The sequence below is a fragment of the Saccoglossus kowalevskii genome, chromosome 7 (genome assembly GCF_978046115.1).
Source record: "Saccoglossus kowalevskii chromosome 7, keSacKowa6.1, whole genome shotgun sequence".
NCBI classification, from domain to species: Eukaryota; Metazoa; Hemichordata; class Enteropneusta; family Harrimaniidae; genus Saccoglossus; species Saccoglossus kowalevskii.
The window spans coordinates 22,354,927-22,367,691 of NC_140647.1; the positions used below are offsets into that span (position 1 = coordinate 22,354,927).

The window sequence follows — 12,765 nt, forward strand, 5'->3', positions numbered from 1 at the left end:
TACTTGTTATAAGCGGTCGCACTTGCTTGCGTTCAGTACACATGCATGTATGCCGTGACTGGTTGGCAAGAATCGATCGTTTCCACTTGAAAATAAATAATGGTGTTCCTGTTAATAAAACAACTCACAAGGCAATGTTATCACAGCAGAGTGCGAACCTGTTTTGATCGACATGTTATCACACTAACGCATACTGGACATCAAAAATGTAAACATAATATATTGGCAGTGATATGACCTATGGTTGTTAACCAAATATTCATAAAAAATTAACCAGAACTGATTCTTGTGTTCAAATAGATTATTATTATCATATTCCGTCTATTAGAAGCGCATATTCAATTGAAGTACCAGTACATATAAACCATTTAACAACTGCATTTATTGTAAACTGGATTATCAAAATGACTCATTCTGACCACAGAAACGCATCTGTCATCTACGTAAGTGCATGTACGACCAATGGAAAAAATACATGCACGTATTCAAAGTAGGAAACGCATAAATTGACCAGAGGAAAAGTCTGATCAACAAACTACTTGCATTGCTGGTCCAAGACAAGTAAGTATGCACTTTGAGTAATCATGCAAGCAAGCCTATTTTATTATACAAATTTGTGTATGCTTTGCTAGTGTCCGTCTCTAAAAGGAATTACAAATTTATGCAAAACTTTTGTTGTTCATTCATCATTGCAGTTTTATTGAAAGGCAAAAACAAAAAATGGTTGTTCACATGAAAAAATATTACCCTGGTAGGTGTCCCCAATATTTAAACCTTTTTTTTTTTTTTTGACAAATGCACAAAAAAATGTTGAAATTCTTTTTTTAGCTAAAAAATAAATATAATGATAATGCACATTTAACTATGTAATAATGTGATTTTTGTATTTTCATGGTTGACACAATGGGCAACCAGTTTTCACATTTGATTGCTCCAAGACAAAAACGACTGTCCGAGAGAACCAGACAACTGTCAATTAGAATTCCTACATATTGTGCAATTAATCAGGTGTAAGCATGCACTATCATGAAAAGACCACCCTTCAGACTAGACTAACCATATTTCTCCCTTTTATTAATTAACACCTACGCATTTCCTGTTGTAAGTATGTAATACTAACTGACCTGACTCATCGGAACGTGGAAGACTACAATTAGCCTTCCTGTCATTTTTTTTTAAAGTTTGGCCTGTCACAAGGGCCCCCAAAATCCTCCTTACTGGAAATGTATATGCCATTAACTCTTCCACCCACTTGAAAAGGAAGTTGTCTTTGGATGGCTAGTTTTAATCAAAGAGTTTGACAAAGCGGGTTTTATAGTTTGAAAAACGAGGTTAATTGCAAGGTCTACCCTGCCAGCGGGTAAATTCAGACAGTTCCATTTACACACATATGTAGTTAATTTACATGGCATTAATGGATTCATGAATTTGGCAATAATAGTTTTCATGACTGTTTGAAATTATGTGTTCCTTCCCTTTACAAATCGTTGAATCAATTAAAATGACAAATTAGATTAAATTCATGACCACCACAGTGCACTATTACAAGTCCACTATTACAAGTCACACAAAATGTGTGGCTATAAGGTGGGGGTACATAGCTACATGTAACCAGCACAATAAAATATTACATTGGTAAACAGGAAACAAACCAATTTATTCTTCATAAATATTTAAGCTTCAGTAATTTATATCATGTATGTGGTAACAAGAGCTTGGTTGCATTATATTTGTTGTAGTATCAGTGCTTACAGACATTGGTTTTACATCTACGTTATTGAAAGCCCTTGAGAAAATATGTCATGTACAAAATGCAAAGCAATTTCCATTAGGAATAGTTAGTGATGAAAACCAGATTCTTGATTATGTGTTATGTACATCCATCAAGTTTCTCTCTCAGAATTTATAGGATGGCACTTTTAGCCATGTTGCAACTGTGTTCGAGTGAACTTCAAGCATTACATACCCATACTTCCAATCATAGTTGTGTCAAGCACACACGAACCCAAAACCGAAAAACTAAGCAGGAAAATCAAAGATCGAACAAGTATAACATGTGTTGCCGTGCAAACAACTAAATTTTGTTCATCAGCATATGGTACTTCATAACAATAATAACTTTATTGCCTCTGTGTAAAAAGATTTACATAGGATAAGTATATTGCATATTCTTTTGTTTATATGTTCATATGGTTTAAATTATACAAACAATAGAACTTTAAAGGCAGTGGAGCTCAAAAACAGATGACACTAGAAGTCTTAGCATCAAAATGTTATCAAACCCAAAGGTACAAGTAATCAACAGCAGAGTAACCTAATGTAGACTGTGGGAAAAAATGCAATCATACACATGTAATGGCCTCATTAAAATAACAGTACTATACTTAGAATGACAATAACAGCTCAGATCAGATAAAAACAAGGCGGGTGGGCGGGTTTACTGTTGATATTCAGGTGAGCCATAAACTGAGTACTGATGTTACCAAAAATCTGTTTTCACTGGCAGCTATGATTTTTTGTTACTGTTAGCCATGGTTTGATTAATTGTTATTGCTGTTAGCAATGGTTAGACCTATTGTTATTGCTGTTAGCAATGGTTAGACCTATTGATATTGCTGTTAGCAATGGTTAGATCTATTGTTATTGCTGTTAGCAATGGTTAGACCTATTGTTATTGCTGTTAGCAATGGTTAGACCTATTGTTATTGCTGTTAGCAATGGTTAGATCTATTGTTATTGCTGTTAGCAATGGTTAGACCTATTGTTATTGCTGTTAGCAATGGTTAGACCTATTGTTATTGCTGTTAGCAATGGTTAGACCTATTGTTATTGCCGATGGCAATGGTTAGACCTATTGTTATTGCCGTTAGCAATGGTTAGACCTATTGTTATTGCTGTTAGCAATGGTTAGATCTATTGTTATTGCTTTTAGCCATGGTTAGACCTATTGTTATTGCTGTTAGCAATGGTTAGACCTATTGTTATTGCTGTTAGCCATGGTTAGACCTATTGTTATTGCTGTTAGCAATGGTTAGACCTATTGTTATTGCTGTTAGCAATGGTTAGACCTATTGTTATTGCTGTTAGCAATGGTTAGACCTATTGTTATTGCTGTTAGCAATGGTTAGACGTTAGACCTATTGTTATTGCTGTTAGCAATGGTTAGACCTATTGTTATTGCTGTTAGCAATGGTTAGACCTATTGTTATTGCTGTTAGCAATGGTTAGATCTATTGTTATTGCTGTTAGCAATGGTTAGACCTATTGCTATTGCTGTTAGCAATGGTTAGACCTATTGTTATTGCTGTTAGCAATGGTTAGACCTATTGTTATTGCTGTTAGCAATGGTTAGATCTATTGTTATTGCTGTTAGCAATGGTTAGACCTATTGTTGTTGCTGTTAGCAATGGTTAGACCTATTGTTATTGCTGTTAGCAATGGTTAGACCTATTGTTATTGCTGTTAGCAATGGTTAGACCTATTGTTATTGCTGTTAGCAATGGTTAGATCTATTGTTATTGCTGTTAGCCATGGTTAGATTAATTGTTATTGCTGTTAGCTAAAATTAGATCTATTGTTGTTGCTGTTAGCAATGGTTAGATCTATTGTTATTGCTGTTAGCTAAAATTAGATCTATTGTTGTTGCTGTTAGCAATGGTTAGACCTATTGTTATTGCTGTTAGCCATTGTTAGATTAATTGTTATTGCTGTTTGCTAAAATTAGATCTATTGTTGTTGCTGTTAGCAATGGTTAGACCTATTGTTATTGCTGTTAGCCATTGTTAGATTAATTGTTATTGCTGTTAGCTAAAATTAGATCTATTGTTGTTGCTGTTAGCAATGGTTAGATTGTTATTGCTGTTAGCATTGGTTAGATTAATTGTTATTGCTGTTAGCTAAAATTAGATCTATTGTTGTTGCTGTTAGCAATGGTTAGATCTATTGTTATTGCTGTTAGCCATTGTTAGATTAATTGTTATTGCTGTTAGCTAAAATTAGATCTATTGTTATTGCTGTTAGCAATGGTTAGATCTATTGTTATTGCTGTTAGCCATTGTTAGATTAATTGTTATTGCTGTTAGCTAAAATTAGATCTATTGTTGTTGCTGTTAGCAATGGTTAGATCTATTGTTATTGCTGTTAGCAATGGTTAGACCTATTGTTATTGCTGTTATCAACCTTAGATCTTTTATTATTTCTGTTAGCCACATATCTACTCTAGTTGTAATAGCCTACTGGTTATCAACAGCAAAAAATTTTCCGAGTTTACTTTAAACAGTAACTTTAATTTATTGCCCAATTTACAGAGTACAATGTTTATAAGAGGTGAGATAAAGTTACAAATGTTTTTTTCTTGCAAGACGTACATGGCATTTAAATTATTATACCGTCAATTTGGTGAAAAAGTTAAATGATGCTGGATATGATATTCAGAAGATTTACAATGTTACTATAGGTGTATAACATGGATGTGATATCACAATCTAATATCGCATCTGTTAAACTTTGGAACTCACTCCCAGCCTTAATTAAACAGAATTAAACCTTTTACCTTATCAATATATTTTTTTTCACATCAGATTTGTTTTTTTCTTTCATTTCCTTCTATAAGTTGTATTAAACTATCTTGGAAGTCCTACCTATCTAACTCTATTTTAATCGAATTATTCTAATCATTATTTAATCATTTAACCAGTTTTATTATCAAAATATCATACAATAAGTTCGTTCTTGGACTAGATTAGTTCAGACGAACTATTTTCCCTGGACCAAACCTGAAAATTTAAAACATCCTTTTTTTCTTCATTCTCACATTGTTTGTTTTCTGTTGTATATTTTCTGGTGAAATCAATCAATCAATACGTCTTCAGAGAAATATCAGTGTTCTGTTCTTCCCTTGAAAATATCACAACACTGTGATTAAATTGTACCATAGCAATCTGTTAATCACAGCTATAGTAGCCATTGTTATGGTAATTGTGCTCTATCTATGTAAGCAGTAAGGACACTACTCAACAATGTTCTGGGGGGGGGGGGGCTTGACACAAAATGCCATAATGTGTATTTTTCTAAGCAACTCATCAACAACAATCTTCAAATAGAAAAAGTAGACAAATTATTCTAATACAATGTAATAACATAATCAAATACATGTTATGCCATTAATGCCACCCTGCCAGGGTTGTTCAGCTGTGTCTGTATCAGGGGTTTGAACTTTAGAGTTGAGAGGGCACCCATTTTCAATACCTGAACTGATAAAATTGCCTTTGATGCCTCTGTGAAGTTTAAGCCATTGTATTAAACAATATACAATGGTTGATGTATTCAGACCAGATTAATTAATTGATACATAAAGAGCACATATAGACAGGGCAATTAGCAGGTGGAAATTAGGTTACTAATATGCAGTCATTAATAAGTGGACAGGTGATGCTGGAGTGAACTTGACGGGCTGAACAAGTGCAAGATGAATTTTTTTTTAAAGAATGGGTGGTGATGTAGTTCTAACCTGCGTTTAGTACGTGCATATATTTGTAGACATTTCAGTCAAATAACCCTCCTATAGCATTAGAAGGGAGAAGGCGGGGTTTACATGCTACTTAATCATGAACTGGTTGATCCCTAAAACACTTCATACTTGGATGAAGCCAAGTTCATAAATCCTGACGCCAAGGTGCCTGGTTCTGACTGCAAGCTGCATTTGCCAATGAATGCATTAACAGAAGTCACCTTCTCGTATTTCCTACAAGAGCAGTCAAGATGAACATTGAGGACAGCCAAGACCAACAACCCAGGGTTGCATTCAGTGTAAGGTGAAAGGAACGAGACTGATTGGCGGTCTTACAAAATAGAAATCTTTTTGTTTTTATTTACTGTAAAACACATTTTCACCAAGTATAAGTAATATATACTCTGAAATTATCCCTATAGTTTTATTGCGGCTTTGGAGACTATTGCTCTGAATATACTTGCATTTTGGCAAATATTTGGGGATTCACTCGAATCCATCCATGGATAAAAGTGTTAAACAACTGTAATTCAAACAAACATGAAACAATCCAACGGGAATACCAACATTGAGATGAAATGAAAAATTACTGAAAGTTGAATTTTCAGAAAATATTAACTCCAATTTGTGCACATTCCCACCATCAAATATTTACACAATAGTGCCACAATAATGGCAGCCACAGTCAGGCAAGCATGCATTGGCATTTTATGTAAACAAACAATATATTTTGCATGGTATGGAAAGCCACATCAAACACAGCGTAAACTGTGACGAAGTATGGTTAACTTTACATGGCAATGGAACATTATATTCAACGTCTATTATTTCAGAGCAAGAGAAATGAAACGCTGAACTTACCTGTAGTTTCGCTAATGGTATAATATCACAGTTTTGCGGCCTGTGCCACACTGTTTTCTGACTAGTAGCGTTGTAATAATAAAATCTTGAAGTGTTCTGATCAAATAACTCCCACCATTGATTGTCATCTGTTTTCTTACTGTCAACAAAGCAGAAATAATCACCATAAAAAATATGCACCTTAAGCAAAGGAATTTGACGAGACTCTAAGAGCATGGAATAATGGACACTTCACATAGACTGCCCTAAAGCATGACGACAAAAACATACATATGAATGAGCTATGAACACAACGTCTCAGGTGAACATATTTTATCATTATCTGCCCATGCCATGTAGATTTCCAATATTCTAAAACACGTATTGCTAAACCTAAAATTACATTTATTATATACAGATTTATTAAAATATGAATGACATCTGTCATTTATGTAAGCACATGCTCTAATCTAATAAAGCAAATACTGTACACTATGAAACTGCTTTAATTTTACAAATTTCAGTGAAGATCGCCAAATTTTCTAGTAGTCAAAATTTACTCTGGAGTCCTCTGACATCAAGTATCAGCGACTTTGATAACATTTTGTCTTTATGAATGTCAAAGAACCCTCAAAATTTCCATCAGTGAAAAATAAACAGTCTGAAACAGTTTACAGTTTATGGCAACCAAGATTCTATTGGTATTTGAGAAAAAGATTCATGTTATGTTGAATTGTGACAATAAACGTATTTTTATGAAAAAGTGTCTTATCTTTTAATTATACTACGATAGTATTACATCTGTATAAAGTTGTGTTCTAAAAAATTCGGAAATGTATAATTTATAACACAGATCTCAAATTTTGTAAATAATGTCTCAAAAATTGTGACAAACATGAGACTGTACTGTTTTCAGCAGTTAAATTAATTTAATACAATGAAATGAGTACTGTAAGTGCTTTGAATTAACAAATATCATGAGTCAGTGAAAATGATTACTAGTATTGTAGCGACGAAATTTTGAGTAGGGTTTCGTCACAGTGAATTTTAAGAACTGTCATCACAAACACTATTAAATTATCATTGCAAAATTTTGCAATATACAATCAAATGATAGATATCTGAAAAAACAGAAGTACAACAATATGACACAGTGCATGTATACAGCATGGCAGCATTCCACTTGCACCTTAAGTTTTATTGTTTTCCTCGAAAATTCAAGCATGGTACAGGAACTGCACAGCCCTGGACTTAGCAATGAGTGCAAGCAGGTACAGAACAATACTGAGGTGGAGATGCATTTGTATGACTACTGAATCCCTATAAATATTAATGAAACGTATCAGTGTGTTTTTAATAATCAATCAGGACTGGACATGCATAAAAACAAACTCATCGTTGTACCTACAATGTAATATTTATTTAAATCAAGTCTTATCTGAATTCAGACCTGATATATATACAATTGCTATTGTGTAAATGTCATATACGAGACAGTATTCAATTGTAGAACATGTACGTAAAAACTTTACATCAATAAATTTAATGTTTTATTGTGATGGAATGAAAACAGACATATCCTGATAAAAATTTAATATTTGCAGTAAAAATGACATTACAATAATTATAATTCAATGTACACAATTGTGAATATACTAAAATGCATAAAAGTTAGCATTTTAACACAATCACATCAATCATTATCATTTCGAAACACGTTTCCCAGGGATACAAAAGTGCATAAATCGTGATGTTCGCAGAGTTTCGATGAGTGGTACATAAATTATGATGTTCGTAGAGTTTCTATGAGTACACTTCACACCTCCCAAGATGAAGCCAATGAAATAAAACATTTTTTTATGACACCACGTGTAGAACTTACATCCCACACGAAGTATAGAAAGCTGGCATTAGGCAATGTATCTGGGTCATGTACATCCATTTACCATTCACACACTAATTTACAAGTAACTGTACTGACACACCAGACAACATAAATCACACTGATATACAGACTTATATACTGGCATATAGCAGCCAGTGTGTACAACATGAAATATTTACAATAACTAAATGATGTATGTGTAATACTGTAAAATACTTTATTTTAGTTGGAATTAATTTTCGCTCAATAAACTTTTTGGGTGTTTTGTATGGAATTTATTTTCACTGATTTTTGATGAGTTGAATGTAAAATATACTAGTAAAAATGGTATATTTGCTGTAATAGCGAAAATTAATTCTAAGAAGTGAAAATAAAGTATTTTACAGTAATTCATGTATACTATATAATATAAATATATGGTTGTAAAACTCTTGGAACATTTTAACGAAATTCAACAAATTCCCAGACTGCATGGCTTTGACAAAAAATAAGTTCAAATCCTTTCGAAGTAAGGATGATCAAATTGTATAGTGGGTTGAGCCTACCACACAAAATTAAAAACAAATGTACTGTAGTATAACTGGTCTAAACAAGTATTTTACATGTGCTATATGAATAAGGTGTTCAGATTAAATAAGTATACTCTGAGTACTGTGAAATACTTTATTTTAGCTGGAATTAATTTTCGCTGAAAAGTCTTTGGGCGTTTTGTATGGAATTTAATTTCACTGATTTTTGACGAGTTGAATGTAACATATAGGAAAAAATGTATATTCGTTGCTGGATTTTATTTTCACTGAATAATCCCTTCAGCGAAAATAACGTAAATAAATTGCACACAAATATTAAGTATTTCACAGAATATGTATGAGATAATAATCAGCTACAGTGGGCAATCAATTCACAACTCTACCAGTATGGTTAATGAACACACGTACACACTATTACAATGTGTCATGAACACCAAGAGCAAAACTGACTTAACTAGCACAGGTGAAGCAGCCATTACAGGTGTCAGTGAGCCAGCCAAGCAGTGCATACTCCCAGGGGGACTAGAGGGAAGTGGCGTTATTACTAATACCCTTTCAAGCTGAACACTGTAACCACACAACCAAGCTTGTCCCAAGGCTAAAACAAATTTCTGAGCATCAAACTTGAGGAGGGAAACAATGCGCAGAAACAACACTTTAAAGTTAAAAAGATGACGGGTGTGTTACAACATGAGAGATGTGACGGCCATTTGATAATTGCGTCTAAAGAGGATTAGAGATACTTTGTCGACTTAAAATAATATAGCATGCTGTTACAAGTTGCATTTCGGTTCAAACAAACTAATAGAAGCTAACAATTTCAGTGATGAACAAACAAGGTGATTAGGGCGCACCAGTCAAACTGCTCATTCCATTACAGGCTTTACCATAGCACCTTTGCATGTACCGCCAGATATTAATTTCCGGTAGTTGCCTTCCAACATTCAATATCACGTTAGAGATGGAAATTCTTTCTGAACTAATACAGCTATACTAATGTACTGTGTTTTTCTGTTAAATCGCTCAGCGATAATACGAATACTGTGAAATACTTTTTGCGTGTTTTGTGTGGAATTTATTTTCAATGATTTTTGACGAGTTGAATGTGAAATATAGGGAAAAAAGTATATTCGAAAATAACGAAAATAAAGTAACAAAATTACATCACTACGTGATGCATGTAATCCCAAGCATGTTTTGTTCACAAATAGTGCATTCCCATTGCATGTGAACTGCCAGGCAGAACACTTTAACATTTCTGTATTTTTAATCACAACTGAAAATATTGAGAATAAAATATTGTTAGAAACCAAACTTGCCTGTTTGAAAAAGTAATAAATCTGTCTAACACTTAAGTAGCCATGTGGCAATTACACTTCAAGTCACAAAGTGTCATGGATTTGTTATTATTATAAATTCATACCTCACTCAAATTGCGATCTTAATTGTACAATTAATCAAAAAAAGAGCGACAAGTAAGAATTTAATCAATCATAAAAAATATAATACTTTATTTTGAGGAGAATGCCACATAATGTAGGTGAACTGGTGTGTATCATCAGAGTTAATTATAATATTACACTGGCATACAGCAATCACTCACCAGCTTTAAAGACACCAGAATCCACATGAAATCATAACTGAATTCAATAACGGAATCCTAATGCAATTACGAATACATTTCTGTTTGCAGCAAATATTACCAACATAATATCATTGCATTTCGTTAAAGAGAATTAGATTATTTCAACAACAATGGATGGCCTAACTAATTCAACACGACTTGAATTGCACTAGACTGCCAGCAGAAAGGCAGGCTTTGTTCACTGGCATCTAATCGTAATTACAGCCTCTATCAAGGGAAGGGTTTCATGGAGTTTCATTATAACGAAGACTATTCCTAGTTTGTTTGTCTGCCTCTATATGTTAGCTGACAATACATCTACAGTGTCGGCCACAAATTAAATTTATAGGATGGAGCACAATTTGCATATTATTTTGCATGCAATTTGCATATTATTTTGCATACAATTTGCATATTATTTTGCATACAATTTGCATATTATTTTGCATACAATTTGCATATTATACTGCATATGATGTAAACAAATCCTGAATAAGATGAAAACACTTTTTTAAATACCAAACTGAGATCCACTATAGACGTACTACATATATATTGCTGATTTAAATAAATAAATAAACAGAAACCCTTCACAATACAAACTTTCAACTGACCCATTGACATACACATACATTCATTGTATAGTTCAAATGGGGGTCAAAATGTGCCAAAACAACTACTATTTATTCAAATATGTAAACGTTCTCATGATTAGTTTTCCCATCAGCAATGCATGATTTATTTTACGCATTTTCTACAAAAAATGTCTACCTCAAATATAAAGGATGATACTTGTGATGGACCATGCATTATTCCAAAAAAAAAAAAAAAAAAAAAAAAGTTTCTGGTCATTATGTTTTCAAATATTGAAGTGCATGCACCTTTATTTTTTTAATTTTATTTTATTTTAAGATATTACCGTAAAATCTGTATTAGAAGCCCCATACCTAATACAAGTCGCACACATTCTTTTTGAATAATTGAGAATCTAAAAGCCACCATTTCTCATATGTGCAGATGCTCTAATAGAAGCCGCATCCCCTCTGTTGCTTTGTACCATTTTAATAGAAGCCACGGCTTCTAATACAGATTTTACAGTACTTTGTTTTTTCTGAAAATAGAATTTTTCTTTCATTTTACCTGAAAAACCTGAACAAAGCTTTGATGTGCACATTCACATATACCGATATATATTTTTTCTAGACTTAATAATGGGATTTGATATAGATATCAATGGAAAACAAAATAATTTACTCAACAAAGACTCATTTTGAGACACCGAGTGTTCAAACATCTACAGTAGTTTTTAAGGACAACCATAAGGACTGTCAATGATGTATCAAGGTCAAGTAGATGTATGCATTCATTATGAAAATTATGTGGAGTTGAAATTCAATAAATTAACATACATCCTGTTATACAATAATATGCTTTAAAATAAAACCAGAATTCTAAATTTAAAATAATATTCCTAGGCTTTTTGTCTCATGATATAGGAACATCACTAGAATAACTTACTCAAAATAATATATGATAATGAATACAAACAAAAATTCAGAACGATATGCATTGAAGTGAGTAGTAATGTTGACAAACTATGCCATATATTTTCTGGCCAAGTTAGGAGATTACTTACTTATATTGAAAAAGAAAAGAAAAGAGAAGTGAGATCGACAGTCTTTATATTACTGATGAATAATATTTATATTTTTCGGTCAGCCCAAGTTGCCAGTCAGAATAAAAATAAACAGCAGCATCCTCCTAAAGAGTATGTCATTGTTGTTAACAGTTTAAATTTAGATCATTTAAGCCTTTATAACCTGACTTCTGGTGATCAGAATAAATTGCAAACAAAGAGTCAGCACTTTGACAACTTCTCTAGCAAGATGGTGAAACACAATCTCATCCTTGACCCACTTTGACCTCCAAAGACTATATCATCTCAACACAAAGCAGGGGACTGTGGATTACAAAAAATAGTGGAGTGATTTTAATCAGCTTCACAGTGCATTGCATAATTATTAAAAATGTGTGTTTTAAATTTCGGGATCAAGCTAAAAATACAGTTCATACATGTAGTTCAACTGCCAGGTGTCTATTAATTTCTTTTGACAGATACGTACATACTCCAGTCAGCATAACAAAGCTGCAATTTGCACCACTTTCTTTACTGATGCAAAAACCAGGTTATACACCCAACATGCAAAACAATTTAATACATGTAACTTCAAAATCAAGCATCGTTTTCAAACATCTAATTAAGAATATAACACAGCAAATACACCAAAGTAATAACGTTAATTTCCCCTGGAAGGGGGGGGGGGGAGAACAAACCATATACTTGGTAAACAACATTAATTCAGGGGGTGGGCAAAAT

At 33.1% G+C, this 12,765-nt stretch overlaps 1 protein-coding gene across 3 annotated transcripts in view; it reads right to left on the reverse strand.

The window, feature by feature from the left end:
• LOC102807571 (uncharacterized) overlaps positions 1-12,765 on the reverse strand; it is a 41,921-nt gene that overhangs the window by 22,985 nt on the left and 6,171 nt on the right. For all 3 annotated transcript variants that reach the window (XM_085501308.1, XM_085501307.1, XM_085501306.1), the window contains exon 3: positions 6,371-6,509. In XM_085501308.1, the coding sequence (XP_085357434.1) occupies positions 6,371-6,509 (139 nt within the window). The remainder of the gene's footprint in view (positions 1-6,370; positions 6,510-12,765) is intronic.